This window comes from Amblyomma mixtum, chromosome 2 (genome assembly GCF_055824585.1).
Source record: "Amblyomma mixtum isolate Tamu chromosome 2, ASM5582458v1, whole genome shotgun sequence".
In the NCBI taxonomy this organism is placed as follows: Eukaryota; Metazoa; Arthropoda; class Arachnida; order Ixodida; family Ixodidae; genus Amblyomma; species Amblyomma mixtum.
The window spans coordinates 287,384,822-287,408,315 of NC_143013.1; the positions used below are offsets into that span (position 1 = coordinate 287,384,822).

The window sequence follows — 23,494 nt, forward strand, 5'->3', positions numbered from 1 at the left end:
GCTGCACCGTCTGAGCTAGTGCAGAAATTGCAGCCAAATCGAGGAGACCTGTTCTTGCAATGTGGTTCTTTAATCGCATGGATAATATGAAACTGCCATAACTAAACCTGGCTATAGTGAACAGTCAACGTTGAATGAAATAACTATAAATGACACCGATCTCGACGAGATTAGACGTTGTGACGACAGAGGACTATAGAACAAAAGTAAAGAGTGCTGAATAGCATCTAAAAATTCATCTCCAGTTTGGCGTTCGTAACAGAAACAAAACAAGCCTGAGTAAAAACGTTATGTATCAAAATGTAGTAATTATTACCGCTAGGGAAATGGCAATAAATTCGACATCAAAATGATATTTCACGGCGAAGGAGCGCTTAAGAAATTAAGTTCTTTAAGCGCCTCTGGTAACACTTATCAAAGAATAATTTACATGCAGGCCTCGCAGATAGCTTCAACGCTAATGTCATTCTGTACTCATTTTGTTGTCGGTCTTCACGATGCTATCTGGGCGGTGTTTCTCTATGTAGATTTCAATTACGAATAAGAACTTCCTCCATGTGGGTTACGCGGACCCCTTAGCGTTGTGCTTTCGTAATTTTTATGAGGGACATGTCGCTGCCAAGCGATCTAATTGAATCACCAGACGACGTGGCTTGCGAGGCAATGCCGCTTCCTTCTTCCTTTAATGTCGCTTAAATGACCGAGCGTTCCGCGTGCGAGAGAAAGGTATTAAAACCGCGTGGCAATAAGTGGTATACTTTATAGTGATTTAATTTATATGTTGTTGGCCGAATGGACTTGCTTGTCTTCCCTTTCTCGCGTGAACCTATGTACAGAAAAGAACAGAACAGTTTCAAAGGAGCTTCAGGGGGGGCAGGTCAGAGGAACTTGAGCTAATTATTTAAATGAGCGTCGCAAATGAGTAGAATTTTTGTTAACAGCCGAAAGTGTAAAGATTTGGAGGATTCTATGAGGAAAATTTCAGAGACATTAAGAACAATCTTCTGAAACGAACATTTGAACCAGCTAATTACTGAGTACAGTAAGGTCACATGTGTACTGATATCACGGCTTGCAGTTGAGCAGGGCGGAACTCTTACTTTCTGCACTTAAAGGGACCGCCAAAACCTAACTTTAGCCGCGCCTCCGTGGAAGGACTAATAACCTGAAAGAAGTGAAAGAGGATAAAGAAGAGTGAAAGAAATGCAGAGAAGATGGCTGAACTATGTGAAACTCATAAATGCTAGAGATGACGACATTGAGCTTGGAAATCCGAGCAACTGAAACGAAAACACCTCTGTGAAGGAGAAGTTTTTGATAAAATTTCTAAACCGTGTTGACTTTTTCAAGATATTAGGAGAAAGAAAGTAGACAAACAAGAAATAGTGCCAGAGGCGGAACCACACCGCTGAAATGACACACACGTGGCACAGAGCTTTTCCGTGCTGATGTTTGGGGTGATCCGCTTTTGCCCCGGCTTTTCTCTCTGTAGCAACTCGAAGGAACTTACAAAACAGCCTGTGAACTTGAATACGCAATGTTTGATCCTGTTTCTTACTGGAACTGCTTCGCTGTCCTTACTTTTCACGCAACGTGTACATCAATATATCATCACATATTGATACAGCTTAGAAGTGGACGAAGAAGAAGGGCTCCACCATCTCGCTTGTGACGAGGAAGAAGAAGTGTTTTTCGCCTGCTGAAACGTGGAATATTTAGCCCCGTTCTCTATTTCAGTCACCGATCTCACAGCATTTCTTTAGCCTATTTCAATTACACATCTGAGATCCTTTCATTTATTTCCTAATTGCTATTATTATCATGATTATTTTATTTTTCCCCACCATTATTTTCTTGTTTAACATTTTGTACACCTATCAGTTGCCGCCTGTGTCTTGGCCAATCCCCCGCAGTGGGTATGCGCCATTATCTAGAGGACAACAACAACAACAACAGCTTGCTGGTGACCGCTCGGCAGACTGGAACAGTTCTTGTGTATCTAACGGTGTGCCGTGTAATATTCGTGACAAATCTGGTGGAGGTGCGGGGTACGCTCCCAGACCCGCGTAGGCTACCGACCAATACGGATCTCACCCCAGTTCACCAGCGCCGCGGCCGCCGCCTCCGTGGAGCGTCCCCTGAATTTGGACTCCTTCCGGCTGCAACCAGGGCGACGCAACCCCGGCCTTCGGAGGCATCAGCTGCCATGGCAACTGAGACCACGCTCCCGGCGCACATCTTTTGTCATCAGCCACGAACACCCCCGTCGTTTCATGGCGACGTGTTCGAGGACGCCGAGGATTGGCTCGAGATCTTCGAACGGGTTGCCCGTTACAACGGCTGGAGTGACAACCGTAAGCTCCACAATGTCTATTTTGCACTTGAAGAGTCGGCTCGGACATGGTTCGAAAACCATGAAGCTTCGTTTACGTCCTGGGAAGCTTTCTGCCGCAATCTTAAAGCCACTTTCCCGAATGCAGACCGTCGAGAGCGAGCAGAAGTTGCGTTACACTCGCGCAACCAGCGCCACAACGAGAGTGTACGCATGTACTGCGAGGACATGACTCGCCTTTTTAAGCGCGCGGATCCCAACATGACAGAAGACAAGAAGCTTCGCCACCTCATGCGGGGTGTCAAGCAAGAGCTCTTCGCAGGACTCGTGCGCAGCCCACCAAGCACTGTGGCAGAGTTCCTCACCGAGGCGGCAACTATGGAGAAGACGCTGGAACAGCGAGCCCGCCAGTACAATCGCGACGTCAACACCTTCGGGCCTGATCCCATCTCCATGCCTCCCGGAATCGACGCGGCCTTTCTACGCGAGCTGGTCCGATCTGTCGTCAGAGAGGAACTGCAGGCCTTCCGTACGCCGTCCGAGACGCCATCTTTCACGCCACTGAGCGAAGTCATCCGGGACGAGGTGCGCCTGGCAGCACAACAGCACCAGATTTCCGAGGTTCCTCGCCAGCCTGATGCAAGGCCCACGTATGCGTCCGTACTGCGCCAGGCCCCTGGGTACGACGTCACTGCCGCGACTCCAGCAGTGCTCTCGTCGAGCTCCCCTCGTGGTGACGCTCCGCCAGCCTATCAGCGACCGCGAAAGAGTGAAGTGTGGCGTGCCCCGGATCGTCGGCCCCTCTGCTATCACTGTGGCGAGGCGGGTCACCTCTACAGGGCGTGCCCATACCGCCGCGTGGGCCTGCGTGGTTTCGCGCCGGACGACCCGTGCCCTCAGAACGGAGAACGACCGCAGGAGATAGCATTCCATCTGTCGTCGCGCCAGAACCACATCACGTCAGGCCACCAGGAGGCTCGATCACCGTCGCCGAGACGCTACCGTTCTCCAAGCCCCCGTCAAGCCGCAGGCTACTCCGGACGCCGTTCTCCCAGTCCACGCCGGGAAAACTGATTCCAGCGGCCTCTGGAGGCAAGGCAGCTGATGCCGGGACTTGTGAAGATCCTCCTGCGCCACTACCACGCGACGATGTTTCTCCGGGAGCGAGTAGCGACAGCATCCGACGCGCTACCTCCGATTTGTGCGTCAAAATTGACGGAATCGACGTGACCGCTTTGCTGGATACTGGTGCCGACTATTCTGTCATGTGCCTGGACCTTGCCTTACAGCTGAAGAAAGTATTGACGGGGTGGTCGGGGCCTAGCATTCGCACTGCTAGGGGTCACCTGATTATCCCCGCCGGCAGGTGCACAGCTCGTGTCGATATCCGTGGTTTTGTGTACGTCGGCGAATTTGTAGTCCTCCGTGAGTGTTCGAGGGACTTGATCCTCGGTCTCGACTTTCTCCACACGAACGGTGCTGTCATTGACCTGCACGAAGCACGGGTCACGGTCTCGACTAAACGGGCCGTGGCGCGCACTGACACAGACGACTCACGCTTCACTGCTCTGCGACTTGTTGACGACGACGTAATGGTGCCACCCCGGCCCAGTGTGCTAGTTCTCGTAAGGAACGATTTATTCCACGACTACGAAGGTGTCGCTGATAGCCACGTACCCCTGCTGCTCGAGAAGGGAGTAGCCGTCGCTCGCGGGCTCGTCCAACTACAAGACGGTTGTGCCAGTGTGCTCCTTACAAATTTTGCCAACGAGTTGCAGCACCTCGCCAAGGGCACGGCTGTCGCCTTCCTGCATGACTTCGCCGTGGTGCCTCAAGTGTGCGCCCTGGAGACAAGCCCTCAAGACCAGGCTCCACCATGTCCTGTCCTTCCGTCCGTCAGAATCAATCCGGATTTGGCGCCTGAGCAGAAGGCTCTCCTCTCGGCGCTTATAACCGACTTCGCGGACTGTTTTGCCACAAGCTCCAGGGTCGGTCGTACGCCTGTCGCAAAGCATCGCATCATCACCGACGAGACTACACCACCCGTATGCCAGCGCCCATACCGCGTTTCTTCGACGGAACGCGAAGCCATTAAAAGGCAAGTGGACGAAATGCTCGCCGACGATGTCATTCAACCGTCGACAAGCCCATGGGCATCACCGGTGGTCCGCGTGAAAAAGAAAGACAACACCTTGAGATTTTGTGTTGATTACCGCAAACTGAACAACGTGACCAAAGAGGACGTTTACCCGCTCCCCAGGATTGATGATGCACTCGACAGACTACGTGATGCCAGGTTCTTTTCCTCTTTAGATCTCAAAAGCGGTTACTAGCAGATAGAGGTGGACGAGCGAGACCGCGAGAAAACTGCTTTTGTGACGCCTGATGGTCTATACGAATTTAAGGTGTTCCCGTTTGGACTGTGCTCAGCTCCGGCCACTTTTCAGCGCATGATGGACACTGTCTTATCTGGGCTCAAGTGGCAGACGTGCCTCGTATACCTGGACGATGTCGTCATTTTCTCGCCCACCTTCGAGCAACACTTGGAGCGGCTGCGCACAGTGCTCCGGGCGCTCCAATGTGCGCAACTTATGATCAAGCCTGAGAAATGCTATTTCGGTTTTGAGGAGCTTCGTTTCCTCGGCCATGTTGTCAGCGCGCGCGGTGTTCTCCCAGATCCCGACAAGACCGCTGCTGTCTCCAGTTTCCCGCGTCCCACTGACAAAAAGACTCTTCGACGTTTTTTGGGACTGTGCTCTTACTATCGACGATTCGTCCAAGATTTTTCCAAAATAGCTGAACCCTTAACAGCGCTGACCAGAGACGACACACCCTTCTTGTGGGGAAGCGACCAAGAGGATGCTTTCGTGGAGCTCCGACAATGCCTGCAACGTTCACCGATACTTGCCCATTTCGATGACGCCGCAGCAACCGACATACACACTGATGCTAGCAACGTAGGCCTTGGGGCGGTCCTGGTACAGTGGCAGGATGGCGCCGAACGAGTCATCGCTTACGCAAGCCGTACACTTTCGCGCTCGGAATGCAACTATTCAACGACTGAGAAAGAATGTCTTGCGGTAGTCTGGGCCATCAGTAAGTTGCGCCCATACCTTTACGGAAGACCCTTTCGCGTTGTCAGCGATCACCACTCGTTATGCTGGCTGGCCAGCCTAAAAGATCCATCTGGGCGGTTGGCGAGGTGGAGCCTCCGTTTGCAGGAGTACGACGTAACGGTCGTGTACAAGTCGGGGCGGAAGCACCAAGATGCGGATTGTTTATCACGCGCGCCAGTGGACCTGGCTTCCCCGGAAATCACTGAAGACTTCTCTTTCCTTGGTGCTGTTAGCGCAACCGATATGGCGCAGCTTCAAAGGGAGGACCCAGAGTTAGCGCCGCTCATCGCGTACCTGGAAGGCTGCGATGGTCCCCGCGTTCCTCGTGTTTTTTTTTCGTGGGCTCAAATATTTCACTCTGCAGAACGGCGTCCTCTACAAGCGCAACTTTGAGAGCAACACCGCAACATTTCTGCTCGTAGTCCCGTCCCAGTTGCGACCTGATATCTTGAGCGCTTGCCACGACGAACCATCTGCCGGCCACCTGGGGGTCAGTCGTACCTTAGCGAGGATTCGGCAGATGTACTACTGGCCCAGATTACTTCCATCAATGCGGACATACGTCAAAACCTGTCGCGTCTGCCAGCGCCGTAAGTCTCCTCCCTTAAAACCCGCAGGATTTCTTCATTCCATAGCGCCTCCGAAGACGCCTTTCCAACAAGTGGGAATGGACCTACTCGGCCCTTTCCCGAAGTCATCCACTGGAAAACGTTGGATTGCTGTCGCGACGGATTATTTGACGCGGTACGCTGAGACAACGGCGCTTGCAAACGGAACTGCTGTCGAAGTAGCTACGTTTTTTGTACACAACATCGTGCTGCGTCATGGGGCTCCGGCGGTTATGATTACTGCCCGTGGAGCTGCTTTCACGGCCCGCTTGACTCAGGCAGTCCTAGATCTGACCCACACCAGCCATAGGCGTACAACAGCGTACCACCCACAGACAAATGGTCTGGTGGAGCGCCTTAACAGAACCCTGGCCGACATGCTCTCCATGTATGTGGATGTGGAGCATAAAACGTGGGACCAAATTCTCCCATACGTAACGTTCGCTTACAATACGGCCCTGCAGGAGACAACGCGGCTCACGCCCTTCCAGCTTGTCTTCGGTCGTCCAGTTGTTACTTCTTTGGATGCCATGTTGCCCGTCGACCCTCAGTGTGACCTAGAGCCAGATCTTGACGTCGCCACTTTCGTTCAGCGGGCTGAAGAAGCACGTCAACTGGCCAGGCAGCGAATACACCGTCAACAGCACGTCGACGCTGACCGCTACAATCTCGGACGGCGATTTGTTACGTACGAACCAGGCGACCATGTGTGGGTTTGGACACCAGTTCGTCGCCGGGGGTTGTCCGAAAAATTACTGCGCCGATACTTCGGACCTTACCGAGTTCTTCGCCGCATTAGCGACGTGACGTACGAAGTTTCACCGACAACCCCAGGCCGCCCATCGCGCAGACCACCGCATCCGGATGTTGTGCACGTCGTTCGTATGAAGCCGTACTACGACCGTCCTGCTGATTGTACTTTGAGTGCCACCGGTTCTGTGTCGTGATAGCTGTGTTTAACTTCCCGTGTCCAACCCATTTTCCCCTCTATGAAAGCGGCCCGCATCGAGGCGATGCTGCAGAGGAGGGAGCAATGATACAGCTTAGAAGTGGACGAAGAAGAAGGGCTCCGCCATCTCGCCTGTGACGAGGAAGAAGAAGTGTTTTTCGCCTGCTTGCTGGTGACCGCTCGGCAGACTGGAACAGTTCTTGTGTATCTAACGGTGTGCCGTGTAATATTCGTGACAATATCATGCATAATAAATTTCTTTTAAAGGTGCTACTTAGTTGTTGCCGGCCGGCTGCTTGTGCTGTCCAATGAGTTTCAGTGTCTGGCATATGCGTCAAATGCCACAAGAAGAAAGAAGATGGCCAGCTCAAATCACGTTCTGTCTCATGCCAGCACAGAAGAAGAAGACGGTTAAGGCGTTCAGGTCGCCGTTCCATCGCCTCCAAAGACTAGCCAGCGAGCGTGACGGCGTCCTCTACGACAGCATGGGACGTTCAAGTAAGCGTTAACAGTTTCTAGAATTCATCATCGCTTATCGAACCGTAAACGCCTACTGTTGGTTGTGTGGGCGTACGTTGCGATAAGATGTACTCAGCCTGCTATCGTAGGACTATTCAGAGCGTCAGAATAACACGTAGCTCATCGATATGTTTTGAGTGCCCTGCTGCAGAGATTTTCGCGAAAACTTCGATTATGTTTTAACTTAAGCAAGTGTTAAAAATATTGGATAGGAAATTAGTTTCGGACATTACCAGCGAGTTTTATATGTGCGTGTCAGAGCGTAACGTCGGTCCCAATACAGTTCTTAGTTGACAGGCATCTGCTTTTTTTCTGGGCACAGACAAACTTAGCCAGCAGTAGTCGCAGATGGTTTGTGACCTTGATATGCCGTTTTGTGACTACTGACATGCACAGGATAAGCGGCTCTTGCCTGCCTAAATATTTAATTGGTCTCTGGCGTATTTTATAACTGGAACCAAATGAGTTGAAAATTTTTAAATGCATTATAGGTTAAATATGCATTGAGAAATGTGTGGTGACGGCACAAGGCAGGTGGAGCAGAGAGAGATGAGGCTCCCTGGCTGAAATCGTGACAAAAGAGAGGTTACTAGAACGACATAAGTGCATCAATTGGTTACAGTCACGTGACAAGCACAAAGTAGACAAATGCATTCTCAAGAAGACATAGACCAACAAGTCTAAGACTATCTAAGTATATATAAACTTAAACTGACACGCAACAAAATGCGCGCACAATCTTGCGCGTTTAAATACTGGGAAAGTGATTTTTCTAGTGAAAAAAGGAGGAACAATAATAGATTTGTCCCAATTAGCTTTCAAAGTGAAGCCCATCCCGTGCAATCTGCAATGCTTGCTTATAGCTGTCGTGTCGCCGCTGAAGGCAGAAACCTGTTGTTTGTGGTGGACACAGGACTCATTTTTAACCAGCTAACACAATTCAGCCTTAAGCACAGCACCTCAGACATAAATCCATATTGTCACAGGACTGTCTTCACAACATCACACGAACTCAATGTATTGGCGTCCCTTATGGCTCATGTGTCGCTTCGGAACGTTAAAGCCCCCAATTTTCAATTTGCATTTACAATAGTGGCGTATTAACGCGACCGCGTTAAGTCTCCCGTTCTGCGGAAAATCCAGCGGCGGTCTCATGGTCGTCTTCATAATTATGGTTACATCCTAAAGCAAAGTGATTTGCCATTAATAAAGCTTGTGCAGAAAGGCGAAGTGGTAGCTCACGGGCCTAAGTTCCAGTTTACTTCCTAGGACACTGTCATGGTATTGTAAGTAGGCGATACTTATTAATGCCGAAATGGGTCACCGACGTGCCCTGAGGAGGGCACGGGAAAAGGCGCCCCATAAACTTACAGTACACGTTGCTGGCGGGAGTAAGACTGGCTCCTCTCTCTAAAAAGCGGTGAGCGGGTTATTTTTCTTCCTCTCTCCCTTTTTTTACCCCGTTTCTTCCCCGTGCAGCTATGCGCCGCTGAGAAGGCGTTCGCGGTGTCCGTCGCGTCCGCTGCTTTGGAGAATCGTCATAGGCATTTTAAACAAGCCTGCGTTGCACTTAAAGCTTGGGAACGTTTCGTGTCTTTTTGCAGGTGCGGCTACGCCTCGGAAGCCAGCTTCTCCAGCGTGCCCTGCCTTGGTGACCACCTGGTTGGTATGCGCATGCGTACCGGGGCCTGCTCTCGGCAGCGACCTATACCACAGGGTTGCCCTCCATCATCTTATGGGGGACATCATACCGGTGGCAGGATGTGAGTGGTCTACGCTTTGATACGCTCTAGAATGGTCAATGCATGGGCTGTGTCATTGCAATGATATCCTCATTTAGCCGCTGGATTCGGAAATGAGTCATCTACTCTTCACTTGTACTAAGCGCCTAAAGATAAAGCTTGAATTATTTGAAAGCTCTGTACACCGTTACGAGAGGTGACACTGGCAGCGCGCAGCTGTGATGCATAAAGCCACGATGCTTGGGTAGCCGGCAAAAGATAATAATGCGAGAGCATTAGAACTCTCATTTGAAGAAAATGCGTCGTCGGAAGCCAAATTCGCTGATTGGCTGAATCGAAGTGATGTCACCAGACTGGATCATTCCCATTGGCAGGAGGAAGGAAGTGACGCCACTTCCTTCCTCCTGCCAATGGGAAATTCGCTGATTGGCTGGATGGAAGTGATGTCACCAGACTGAATCATTTCCATCGGCAGGAGGAAAGAAGTGACGTCACTTCCTTCTTTCTGCTAATGGGAAATTCGCAGATTGGCTGGATGGAAGTGACGTATCGAGACGGGATAATTCCCTTTGGCAGAAGGAAGGAAGTGACGTCACTTCCGGTAAAGGCATCGACAGCTGCTGATGCTATTGCATTGGCAACACGTAATGGAATTGGATGTCCCTGTGAACCTTTGCTGATACTGTGGGCACTGTTCGCAGGGCGCGAGTACTGCGACGGCGGTAGATGGGCCCACAAGTCACCGTACTGCGGAAACGTGACCAATGTGGACCCCAATTTTTCAGAAAGTAAGTAAACACTTCTGTCATGATTTGTTGTTCTTGTAGCGTATCCGAGGCGTACATAACCCCCCTGATGATACATGACTCTAAAAATCCTGTGGCATCACCGTTCCAGTACGTGCGATTGGTGAGAAGAGTGCTGATTCTCCAATTCGTAATTATTTCCTGCGAGAAAAAGAAAAGCAAACCAGAAAATTAACGGTCATTTTTATTTCTTTACTGAGATTAAGTACAAATCCAGTAAACCTTCACAGCCAACATAATTGCTGAATCGTTCCAGAAAAAAGGTTTTATCATGAATCAACTCATATTAAGTAATGAAAAAAAATATGCGTAGAGCTATGTTCTAAGCACATCATGAACTCCATGCAACTGCTTAGAGGTCGAATCAGTAATAAATATACACTTCATCAGTGTGCCGGCAAAGATTACTTTTCAAGCATCAAAGAGAATGAAGTTTTTTTTTAGTAGATTTTTCTAAACGATTGATCTTCTCCGTGTATCTTCTAAACTCTATGCAGGAGCAGAATATCTTTTGCTGTTGAGCCGGAACTAAATGTTATCTTTCCTATTACATTCACCTGCACATAGAAGGCGTACTTCCAAAGCAGCTCATTGAGAGATAAGTTCAGATTTAGAATGCCTATATGGCGAAAAAATTTCATACGGAAGCGCTACACATATTTAAGAGCCGCTGACGTAACTACAGCGCATGCTTGCGCATAACGGGTGCGTGATTAATCCCTAAGCAGCACATGTAATCGGCCCAATATTGAAAATGGATGGTTTCACTCTGGGCCTTTGTTGGGCCGACCTTTCCCGATACGTTTCCAATATTATGCCGATTAGTTGTGCTGCATGGATTACGCTTTAAGGTGGCAACCGAATGAGCGGAGCGAGTAGGAGTGCGCGTGGCGGCAAAAAAAAAAAAAGAAAAGCAATTCCGCGTTGTTCCCCGCAGACCAGGATGCGTGGCCGCACTTCGAGAAGGCGTGCGGGAACCCCGGCCAGTCGCCCGTCAACATCAACTTCCTGCAGACGAGCTTCAAGAGCTTCGCCCCCATCTCGTTCCTCGGCTACAACGTGCCCTTCCGCTTCAAGGTCGAGAACGGGGGACACGCGCGTAAGGAGTTGAGCCCCTGCACTCGTGAACTTATGGAACGTGCGTGTGTCCCTTAATATATTCGTTGCAACGAAATGGAGAGATTTACATTGCCAGTGAAACATTGCTGCCAATAAATAAATGCGATCACCATCAAAGAAACGTGGATCTGATGAATATTGAAAATGAAAAAAACTTTGAGATCACGGCGGCGACCAGCACTGGAGCAATGCGAAAGCAAAACGTCCATGTACTATATCGACGTCCGTGGCTGTTCTGACGTCCACGTACTATATCCACGTCCATGGCTGTTTTGACGTCGAGGTGTATTTTTTCGCCTTTCTGCGCGCTTAATCAGCTATCAGCACCTCATCAACCGAATATTTTCCATGCAACATTTTATCACGCGCTATCTGTCACAATCACACTTGCACACTTTTATCTTAAGAGAACGACGTAATCGTGCGGACGAAATTTGCGGACGTGTTTTGCTGACGCGACGGAGCCATATAATGCTTTCCATTAAAAAAAAATGGAATTATATACAAGATGCACAACATCCACACTAATTCTTCTGTGTACAGCTTTGTCAAAAATAGGGAGTCCGAGCGGTTCTCTTGTTAACTGCATTGTGGCGTCCTTGTATAGTCCGTGGAGGTCCCCACATTCGGAGGGATAAGCACGAGAGTTGGTCTAATTTGAAAGCATTTGAAATACCTGAGATGCAGAACGAACCATACAGCACGGCCCGGACTCAAACCCCATGCGCTCTGAACTTTTTGGCGAACGCTGTACGCTACGAAGAACTCAAGAAAATATACAGTGCACATGCAGTATGTGAACAGTCCGTGACCTTGCTCCAGTCAATGAATATTACAGATGTCAGATACGCAGGAAGTCTTTAAGAGCAAGTTAGATAGCGGAATAACCATCGTAAGGCCCAGTTTCCCCGAAATTGAGCCAGGTTTTTGTATAAAACACTTTACAGATTTATTTTATACATACACTAAGCACTGACCTCGCATAATGCCCATTCTCTGAAAGCACGGGGCATCTGAATGAGGGCGCTTACGTCGTGAAAGAAATTCGGCATTTTGCAAATGCCGTAGGTTCCTGGATCTAAAATAGTGGGCTGGCATTTTTTAAGCGCAAAATGACCGACAAGAAAGTTGCAGAATACATAACGAGAAGCTCCACCCGATTACGGAGGAACGGCTTTAAATTACAACGTCTTGGAAACGTCATCCGCTCATTGTGTATTACTTTTCTCGCAATGGAAGCAGAACAAGCAGCGTAGAATAGATTAGGTTCTCAACAAATGTGCCAATGAAGATAGTGGTGTACGAAAAAAAGAGGAGTACTTCTCATAACCTTGTGTGGATTAAAACTTTGTGTGGAATGCGGCACCTCGGCATTCAGGGTTACCTCCCCAGTCGACCAGCAGGCACTCAAATCTGGAGCCATGGGCCCCAATACTGGGCTTTGTTGGCATTCATAGCCGACACAGGCTTGCGCATGTACCTACAACCATCTTATGCCAAAGGGCATATTTTCGCAATAAATAAACAAATAAAAAAAACTTACACTACTATCAACACAAAGTTCACAGTCTCTATATAACTGTGCAAAGCTCAACCACGAAAAGATAACTACACTCGAAACACAAAGGAGGGAAAAGGGAGCAAGTTGTCTTTTAGCATATTCCCTTTTATAAAAGGGTGTGCGCTAGAGGACAGTTTACTTCCTCTTTACTCTCATAGAGCCCTCTTCGTGTTTGGAGCGTAGCTCGCCGGTGCACTACCAACCGCATAGCCTAACACGCGGTGGCAATGCAGTAGTTATGACTAGTGCGCAGCTGTCGCTTGCTGCGTTGTGACACAGTGTACATCACGCCCGAGGACGCTCACCTCGAGTCGTACGGAGGCCCGCTGCCGGCGCGCTACAAGCTGTCCAAGGGAGTCTTCCGCTTCGGAAACGAGACCAGCGAGAAGGGATCGGAGCACACACTGGACGGGCGCGACTTCGCTGCCGAGGTGACACTATGCGCAGCGCAATTATTAACGCGTCAAAACACCAAGATGAATTTGGCACAGTTGGTCGCACAACTAGTGGTAGAAATACGACTGACAACGACAGTCGGATATAAGTTAGGCTAACATGCTTTTTCCGGCACTACCTTGGGAAAATCCGCCAGAAAATTACTGCAGTCAAGTATTGTTAAGAAAAAAACTTTTATTGCATTTTTCCAGTCAGACCTGCAACTTAAAGCATGCCAAAAGCTACGTGTATGCCATGTAAACGGATTAATTTCCGGATAAGTGTTTGAAAAAACACACTCACTGACGAACTGTATGGCATCACCGAGGTTCAGCTGAGAATAGTAAGAACGCGTTATAATGGCCAATTGGTGTTCTTATGCAGAAGCTAGGGCCCCTCGTATTTCCTGCTTCACCGGATTCTTGTGCCACGAGCTGATTTCTCGAAGATGGAGTGAAGCCCTGATTTTTGCCCGAAAGTGCGCCTTCAACCAAATGCAGTTCCGCAATGCAAAAAAGTGAGGGAAACGCATGGTCAATGGCGGATGTCTTGTACGAACCGTAATGCACTGTTTGTAGTTATTTTGTTGATTTTCTTCCTCTTTTAGTGCTTGTTATTCTTGGTCTGACCTATTTTGGGAATAGGTTCGGATAGTTTGTTTCAAGAGATAGAAGCCAAAAGACTGCGAGTGGCCTGAAGTCTCAGTGGCATCATTTCATTATGTGCTACCGACGCTAACGAAGCCCTGTTTTAAGGCAGATGTGTGTTTAAAATGACCACTGCTGTATCGAATAAATGTTTATGCAGTGTACATCGCCAGACAGGGCGAGCTGAAACGGCAAGTGCTGGACTTGGGAATAGTATATGTTCTTAACGACATAATTATAATGAGAAATAAAGTAATGTTTCATTTCTCAAAAGTAGTTCCTTCGTGCACTCTTCCATTTCTGGATGGTTCACAAAAATATTGAGCAAATAAACTGATGTCCTGCACAAAAATGAACGCTAATAGTTATCTTTGCTTGAAAAAATAAGTCGAAAAACCTGGAGTATGGAACTTTTTTTTTAATAACCCGGCTTAAAAAAAATTGAACTGAAATTTTTTCATGTATCTTTTAACCCCCCGAATTCCAAAAAGAAAAAAATCTCATAACAAAGGGCCCTAGTTGTAACTCGTTGTGGTGCGCTCCACAATGCTCTCGAATTCGTGAGCTGTTTGAAGAGTTCTCCTACCCCTTTGCCGTGTACTAGAGAGATGCCCTTTTTTCTCCATTTCCCCGGCGTTGCTTGAAAACGTTAAGTCGAATGTTCTTTTCCGCCTTCCTTGCGCAGCTCCAGCTACTTATGTCCTGCGAGAAGCCGACGCCCACTGACTGCCTCCGACGCGACAAAGGCTTGGCTATGTTTGTCATTCTCTTCGAGGTAGGCCGGCCTGGTTTCTAATTTCGTTCATTTCTTTTTATTTTAATACCTTAAATATCCGGCGAGGGATATTACATAGGGGGTGGGTACACACAGCATCGAAAACAAGTATTTAACGGAGTTAAAGATGACTGGTGACATTTTCGGCACAGTTTATGAGCACGTGATGGCTTCGATGTTGGGTAGGTCGCTCCAGTCTGCAGCAGCCCCCCCCCCCCCCCCCCCCCCAGAAAAAAAAATGAAGCGGCAAAAGTAACAGCATGGGAAAGTGGTCAGGAAATGTGCAAATGATAACGACTGCGGTGAGATATGCGGACTGGCGGGACAAGGTAAGAGTAGAGTTTGTGTTCCGATAAGCAAATAGCTAACTCACTGCCACGTGTCGGTGTTAGGGCGCCGCCCCTTTCTTTCTCTCTGGATCTTGATATAAGGGCATTGCGGTCTGTTTGTGCGGGCAGTCGTTGACCAGCGGAACGCGTGGTCTGACGTCCGGATGACAATAAGCAACCCGTGTTCTGGTTACTATTCGTCTGCGGTGTCATATTCGACTTCCAAAACACAAAAGTAAAGCGGGCAGCTAAGTGGACAATGGAGAAGTTAATGAGATAAGCAAAGACAGGCAATACAGCGACGAACTAAGAGGGGTAATAAGCCGGATTAGGCTTTCAATGCTGACACACTGATATGGTAAAAACCGAGAGAATGGATGAATATGACCACTCTGTTTTGAACTGATTCAACCGATTCACTTGTATTTCCAGCCGTCGTGGCATTGTAACCCAAGACGTGCACTGCGGTCTCGACCTATCGGCTTCTTGATTTAATTCACACTAATGAAAACAACTTCTACACTGAATTTCTCGGCGATACTTGACAGTGTGAAGCCACAAGCCGGAAGAGCAAGGTCATGGAGGACGCAGGCGATGGGTTCACTGGGTATATAAAAAGGTGAAGTTGTAGCGGCCAGGCGAAGTGTTTCCGCCCTTAATCGGGACCGTGCATTTTCCTTCCCTATGTATATGTCTGTTTCAGCGGGACTGCAGCGACCTACAAACTCGGACAGTGACCGTTATATGCGCGACAGTGGTTAGTTTACCGATCGTGTGATGCGGTGCAGAAACTGGGCGAACGACACTGTACGAGAGCAGTGTTTCTGGTGCGATAAGGAGTCAACTACTACTTCGTGACTATAATAACTATAATACTTCGTGAATAATTTTGAGAGATGAAGCTTTTGGACGGCCTTGGCAAAACTGTTTTAATTCACCAGCACTCGATGTGAGGACTTCACAAATTTGGCCGCAACTTCGTTTCGCCATCGCACATGTCCGCCAATATCGGGAGCGTGTCGGCATCGCCACCTGCAAAAACAAACAAACAAAAAACATGCCATTAGTACAAAAATACTAATTTAATTTCCGCAGCATGGCACGAATGAACGCGGCGACAAGGACTTTTACCCAACTGCAAAGTGAGCAAAAATGCAGCCACAGCAACGTAAGAAAAAACACCGTATGCACGGAACGGTAAACTCTGCCATGAATTTTAATAAATTATTCGACTGAAATTACATCGAATGCACTGTAAAAAGTCCACTATGCATAACCGTGCCAGAGATACAACAAATGCCCCATACCAGGGGCCTTTGAGGTATCAAATAAAAAAAAAATGGCTGAGGCTTAGCTAAGGTTAAGCCTAGTCAGATGCGAAGCATATTGATGGCTAGGCTTGGTCGTCGCTCAAATCAGCCCTGCTTCTAGGCGGAAAGGAAATGACGCAGTAATTCTCTGTCATCTCGGTGGACACCCGAACCACACCGTAAAGGAAGGGACGAACGCCACCACCCGTTCGGCGCGATGCCTTGCCCTTTGAACGCAACGCTTTTTGAGGAAAGGAAATGGCGCAGTAGTTCTCTGTCATCTCGGTGGACACCCGAACCGCACCGTACAGGAAGAGAGGAACGCCACCACCCGTTCGGCGCGAGCTTTATACCGCTGCTGTAGCGTCACGTGGAGCCTCCACTGCCGCGGCCGACCGCGCGAGCCGGCAGCCCATCTCTCCTCTGCTGTGACGTCATGTTGTCACGTGGCCAGCCGCCGCGCCTCTGATGTGGAGCCTCCACCGCCGCAGCCGACCGCGCGAGCCGGCAGCCCATCTCTCCTCTGCGGTGACGTCATGTTGTCACGTGGTGTCACGTGGTCATGGTAGCTCCACCGCCGCGCTCGACGAGCTGTAGTGTAGCTCTAGTAATATGCTTCGCATAAAAATGCAACGATTTCAGCAGTGCCCCTACCCGAATGAGATTGGAATTCTCAATACAGGTGCGGCAATTCGGCCTGTCGGTAAGCGGTAATAGCGTTTCATTAGCGTACAAGCTATCACAGCGTGTAATTACACATTTTTCGGTATTTGTGTACCAGTGAGCACTAGCGGGAACGGAGTAAGGGAGAATGCGAATTGCTTTCAGTGAACTGACTTGTATCGCTCGTAGTACGAACAGCCCTACGCAAGCGGCAGGAGGGACCGAATTTCAACTCCGTAGCGCGTTTCATCGCAAACAAGCATTGTAATGATCAGACGTAGATTCGTTTCGGTGCTGTTTCCAAAGTGTTCAAGTTGTGAACGGCGTACTCTGTCGCAAGCTCTGCATCTAAATTGTCACACCCGCCATGGCCAAGCAGGCAGCTAGAGCGCAGATGAGAAACTGTGCTCCACGGAAAACTAGATATTCGATTGCTCTTCGCGATATGCATGTTCCAACACATTTTGCTTTCATTTTTATAACATTGTTGGTCAAATGTTTAGGGGAATCCCCCGAGGTGGTGTAGATTTGTAATAAGGGAGTAATTACTCATTGACATCCACCCAAGCGCAGCCATTCGGCTACAAAGGAAAGCTTTCCTTTCCTTTCCTTTCCTTTCCTTTGCAGCCGTATGGCTGCGCTTGGGTGGGTGTCAATGAGCAATTACTCCCTTATTATTTTTCTAACATGCAGTACCATGGTGGTGGTGAAGAGCATTTATTTAGTAACTTACAGAGAGGTGCTCGGGGAGAGGCCCCTAATGGGTCTCACCCCTTACAATACTAGGCGGAGTCCCTCATTCCGGGATACCGTTGGTCGAGACCGCTACGCAAGTCCGCCGAACCAGGGCCTGTTGGGCCGATAGTTCCTGGCAGCTGAGCAGGGCCGCCTCCCAGTCCTCTCGGGTTGGGGAAGGGGTGATTGGGGGGAGAGAAGGATTTTTTCTGCATGCCCAAACCATGTGGAAGGTGTCGGCCACCTCCCCACAGAATGAGCAGCGGCCGTCAAAGAAGGATTAAAGTGCTTGAGAACCGCCGGGCACAGCAGGGTGTTTGTAAAGAGCCTGAGGAGAATTCGTTCGCCAGCTTTACCCAGTCCTTTCATAGGAACTGGGTATCGCCGGTGTTCGGCACGATAGTGCTCAGTAATTTCTTTAAAAGAAAGGAGAGGGCTGTGATCTGGGTTAAGCTCCTCCCAAGGGACGCCTGGTGCCCGGTGAGTGAGTGCGCGGGCTGCCTCATGGGCGGCTTCGTTACCTGGCATGCCTTGGTGGCCGGGGACCCATATGATTGAGCGATGAATTGGATCGCCGTCGCGAGTACTGCGGTGTAAAATTTGTTGAGCGAGTGGAGTGATCCAACCGAACTCAAAGTTACGACAGGCTCCGCGAGAGTCTGTGAGGATGAATTTAGAGTTGGGATGGGAGGCTGCGAGGGCGATCGCCACCTCCTCCGCATGCGTTAGTTGGGCGCTCTGAACGAGAGGCCGTCCACCTGTTTTCCCTCGTGTATGACTGCAGCCGTGTACCTTTCCCCCCTGGAGCGGTAGGGGCCTGCAATGTCGACGTAGAAGACGTGTTTCTTTGAGCCATAGCGGCGGTGCAGGGCATTCGCCCGCGCCTGGCGCCGGCCGTTATGGTCCTCCTTGTTCATCTTAGTCGGAAGGGGTCGAACGTAGAGGGCGCTTCTCCACAGTTCTGGCACTCGAACCCGTTCCATGGTATGGTGATCATGTCTGATATGTAACCGGTCCAAGAGGCGGCGACCGGACACGGTCTGGGCGAGACGCGTGTATTGGTTAACGAGATGCCGCCTTTGCCCTACACTCAAGCGGCGACAAAAACTGCATGCGCCAACTGCGGGCATAGCACTCACCGGTGCTGATCGTTCGCTCCGTCGAAGAATGGTCGCCTGCTCCCGGTTGGTTGTTGCAAGCTCGAATAGCATAGCACGCACGTGGATTAACACGAGGCAAACCCGCACGCAAAATTTCTAGGCCTGGCAGGAATAAAACGGATGGATATGACACTTCCAGATTACACGCTGCTTCGTCGGCAGCCCACGGGCTGCAAATTATCAGCCCACGATGGCGCCGGTGGTAGGCGGCGCTCGAGTAAAACAAACATGGCGGCGTCCAGGTATCGACATTAAAATCGTGTATAGGCATGGAATGAAGTCGTCCTGGAACATTGTTCTTTGCTCGAATGCAGAAACGGGAAGCGCCCAACCCGCTCTTGGATGTACTCGTCAATGCCACGGAACACATGACGTCCCGGGGCAACTCGACCGAGACCAAGATTCCCATGGCCTACCTTCTCCCGAACACGACGCTGAGCTACTACATCTACCTGGGCTCACTCACTTTCCCGCCATGCACTAACAAGGCGCTCGTTGTGGTCTTCAGCAATGCGGTTTTCATCGGCGAGCAGCAGGTAAGCAGCTTCCCTGCTAGGTCTTGCTAGGGTAGTGAGCTTGAACAAGTTCTCACTGCAGTCTTTGAACATCGATGGCAACATAGGCCTAGTCGTACTTCGTCTAGATAACGACTTCGCAACATCCCACTTTTGACTAGTTTGTTATTGTTATTATTATTATTTTTTTGTGGCACGAGTTGTATTCATTGGCAAAGGCCCTGCTCTGAGGTCACTTATGTCCTGCGATTTTGCAAAACTGTCAAAGCAAAGACGTGGCAGTGAGAGCAATTTACTAATGCAAGATTTGAGCTGGGCGAATTGGTTGGTACTGGGTCATGTTAAATGATGCAGCTCAAATGTACACCCGCAGTCTAAAGTTCATGGAATGAAATTTTAATGGAAAAAAGCATTTGCATCACCGTTGTTGCACGCTTCGTGGTGTAGATGTATGCACCCTAGTTAACAGTGTGCGAATTACATAGCGGGCTATTAAATCTCAGCTATTGAGGCCTTTATGCAAAAAAAAAATACGTATTTAAAATCAAATTTGTGTTCCATAAATTTATGAGTCTAAAGTTCATGGAATGAAATTTTAATGGAAAAAAGCATTTGCATCACCGTTGTTGCACGCTTCGTGGTGTAGATGTATGCACCCTAGTTAACAGTGTGCGAATTACATAGCGGGCTATTAAATCTCAGCTATTGAGGCCTTTATGCAAAAAAAAAAAATACGTATTTAAAATCAAATTTGTGTTCCATAAATTTATGGCGGCGAGTGCATGTGGGACAGGGCGAAGGCACAAATCGAGCACTGCCCCCGGGCATGCGCGTGTGTTGTGTCTGAGTACGGGTAATCTTGAACCGCGCATTTGTGCTAGCTTTAACAGCAGATGTTTCTATCAAACGAGGGTTGATCAACGTTAATTCTTTTGAGTTGACGGTCGTTAATTTTGCCTACGGGGTGTGCTTGCAGCTGACGAAGTTGAGGAACAACCTGTACTACTACTTCGGCACCTGCAAGAATAGGGTCGCCGGAAACCTGCGCAAGCAGCAAAGCCTGGGCAACCGGGTCGTCTACAGATCCTTCAAGTTCACCGGTGCTGCAATCACCACAAGCGTCACAGTGGAACCGTTGCTGGGGGCGCTGGTTGCGGCTGCGAAGTATTTATTAGCCAGCTGCAACATCTAGGTGGATACTTAAACGAGGGACAAAATTGCTTTTCACAACGTATGAGATCATATCCTGCGAAACCTTTTAAGTAGGCTTCATTATACTGTAGGAGCCGTCATAATGTGTACGGCAAACAAGAGTTTTTACTTGCAAAGAAAACTAGGCTTAGCTATACATCGAACCAAATATGCTACAAAAGCTTTTTTCTTTTATTAGTATTTTTAAATTGAATGATGCGTTCCTTAGGGAGCACGTGGATGAGACGAAGAGTTCCATGACACCTTCCTACCTCTGTAACCTAAGGAGTAGGCTGAGAGGTAATATCGAAACCAGCTATGTGACCACAACTATTTGGGAGCGTGCTTTCTGTGTTGTGTAGTCAGACGCTTTAAATGTGGAGTATGGTGTGTCAGATACAAGACCGAACACTGAACACTTGAGTGCTCCACCGTTTGGAACTGGTCTTGCTGATTGTTTTCGCTAATTGTAAGGTGAAGTGAATTTTCTGTGTGGAGATCTTAACGCATACAACATAAAAAAAGGCAAATTTCTAATTGCTACGTGCATTTCAGAAATCATTTTATGAGCTAAGGTTATAAGGACATGTGGCAATGCTTTGTATACTGAGAGGATGTATTATCTGTTACTTCAAGCCTTACTTCATTGGGAGTTCTGCTGCTGCATGTTTTGTTTATTTTTCGTTCATTATTGCGTGCAAACGAGTGCAAGACACACACACACACTATCCAGTCTTGTTTTTTACATGTACCGCGGTAAGCACCAGTGGACAATAATATGCGATAATGCTTTGTAAGTGCGTGAAGCATGTTGAGCGGCTCCTTGCCGTGCATGAAACGATTGCCAGCATTGAACGTGCTGCTATCGTGACGCAAGTTTGCCCAATAAACAGTATCCGTTGCGAGCTCTTTGTCTTCCTTACAGCTGCCATCCTCTCACCACGGGGCAGTATAGCTCTATCTCGTTTCCTCAATTCACTCAATCGGTCCTGTTCTATAGGAAAAATTGGTTTGTATGCTTAATATTTCAGTTGAAGTTTCCTCGTGCTTTCCGTGTAACACGCACTCGGAGAGAGAGTGCTTGCATACGGTGTACTGGTGATCGCAGCGGTCGGGAATATGTTTGCCCAGCTACGACCAGGGCGTTTTATGGGGACGGTGACGTCCTCAAACTAAACACGTGACTTGAGTATTAAAAAAGAAAGTCGAAAGAAAAAGTTCAGAGGCACGCAACGGGAATAGAGCTCCTGCTTCTAGTGTGTTGGTAAGAGGGATGTGAAAAGATGAGAATGTTTTTGGATCGGACCAATTGGGTATGCTATTTATGTAGGTCATGTGACTGACTACGAATTATGTGACTAATTTGTGATTAAGATGTCGTTCTATCATGACAACGGGCACGAGGCCTCTGTATTGGTGGGGAGGGGGAGATGGTGCTTACTTAGGCTCTAGCAGCTGCGGTTCGGGTGACTCAAAAAAGGCCTTCCTCGAATTCGCCCCCGAAGGTGAAAACATGGTTTCCGAAACCCCCTTCCTTTTTCTTCGAACTGGTACTGACCAGGACTGCTCGATGAGCCCCGCTAATGTAATAGTCACGACACGACAGCGAGAAGAAAAACGCATGTTCAAAGCACATAATTCGGGCCGTAACAACTAGGAGCAGCGCACATAACGGCTTCTTCTAACACTGTCACGCGGCTACAGGTTTGTGGCAATAATAACATCTGTTTCTTATGATAGGCTTTGATTTGCAAGACCAGCGCTGCAATATCGAGCTTAGTCGATCGTGACTCCTCTTGACAGGTGGCGGCACCGAAGATTAACGACTACCGAAGACGAAACTCTCATTCGCTTTAGGTAAGAGGCCGCTTCCACATAAGTCATCTCCATCGCGTCTCGTTAGTGATCTGACCTGTGAAAGTGATTTGGCCTAACAAGTGTAAAAATGACGCGGGAAGGCCAGCACAGGTACATATACCAGGTGGATCTTCACCGGCTGCGCCCTGAAGAATGCTCCTAATGGACTGCATCGCACCTGGTGCCACTACATTCAGTGCATGCAGGAAATTGGGTGTATATTCATTTCTTGTTCAATGCTTTGCGTAAAATAACCCAGTTTGCCTGCGGGCACTATCCTAATCTCAAGGCTTATGGCTGATGTGGTTCGGTAACTAAGTGTGCAAGATTATGTCGCCTCAAAAGGAAGCCCTCCCCGCTTACAAAACAGAATCGATAGAAAGGGAAGCTGAGCGACACAATGGAATGTAAAAGGCTCATGGGAACAACAAAACTGAGAAACGCAACGAAAGTGAGATTGTTGGCACGACATTTATTAAGGGAACAGCGAGTGTCTTAACCACTCCTTTGATTTTTATGTGCCATCTCTTTACTTTGTCTATTTGAGGCCTCGGACAATGACTGTGCAGCTACGACAAATGCTGTAGCTTTACCACAAGATGGGCTGGTGTATTAAAAAAAAAAATCTGAAACCGGCTCAATGTCTTTTTTGGATTTCCCGCGCTTCGTCACAACCCGAAGCGAGGCCTTGTCCCGCATTCGATTCTCGTTATTGGCTCAAGCATAGCGATAGCGGGAACGCGGGGTCGCTTGAGCCAGTGATGAGACGGAAAGTACAGAGACTGACGAGAAATAACAAAACAGAGTGGATCGTTATGTTACGCCGACGCAGTTTCGAACGCAAGAGAAAAATGAACAAAACAGTTAAACAATAAATTTTGCATCATGTCTGCACCAAGGGAATAGGAACAACGCGCAAAAACCTTATGAATCCCCGGCCTCCTGTCGTAAGAGCTACATTCTTTCAAAGTAACGGTGTTTAATTTTCAATCACGTTTCGGGAAGTTTGCGTTGCAAAACCATGACCCGTCCTCTATGATCGGTACTTCCAACGAAAAATAGGCCAAAAGCAACAGAGACCACACCAATTAAAGTATTGGGGAGTGAATTGAACTGAATGGACCC

At 48.6% G+C, this 23,494-nt stretch overlaps 1 protein-coding gene across 1 annotated transcript; it reads left to right on the forward strand.

Annotated features, from left to right (window-relative positions):
- Positions 1-7,391: 7,391 nt before the first annotated feature.
- LOC149364383 (carbonic anhydrase 1-like) lies at positions 7,392-20,513 on the forward strand. Its single transcript, XM_089568676.1, has 8 exons — positions 7,392-7,503; positions 9,129-9,287; positions 9,968-10,054; positions 11,010-11,171; positions 13,032-13,183; positions 14,520-14,609; positions 19,121-19,342; positions 20,298-20,513. The coding sequence occupies exons 1-8, from the start codon at positions 7,392-7,394 to the stop codon at positions 20,511-20,513; spliced, it is 1,200 nt and encodes a 399-aa protein (XP_089424802.1).
- The last annotated feature ends 2,981 nt before the right edge of the window (positions 20,514-23,494 follow it).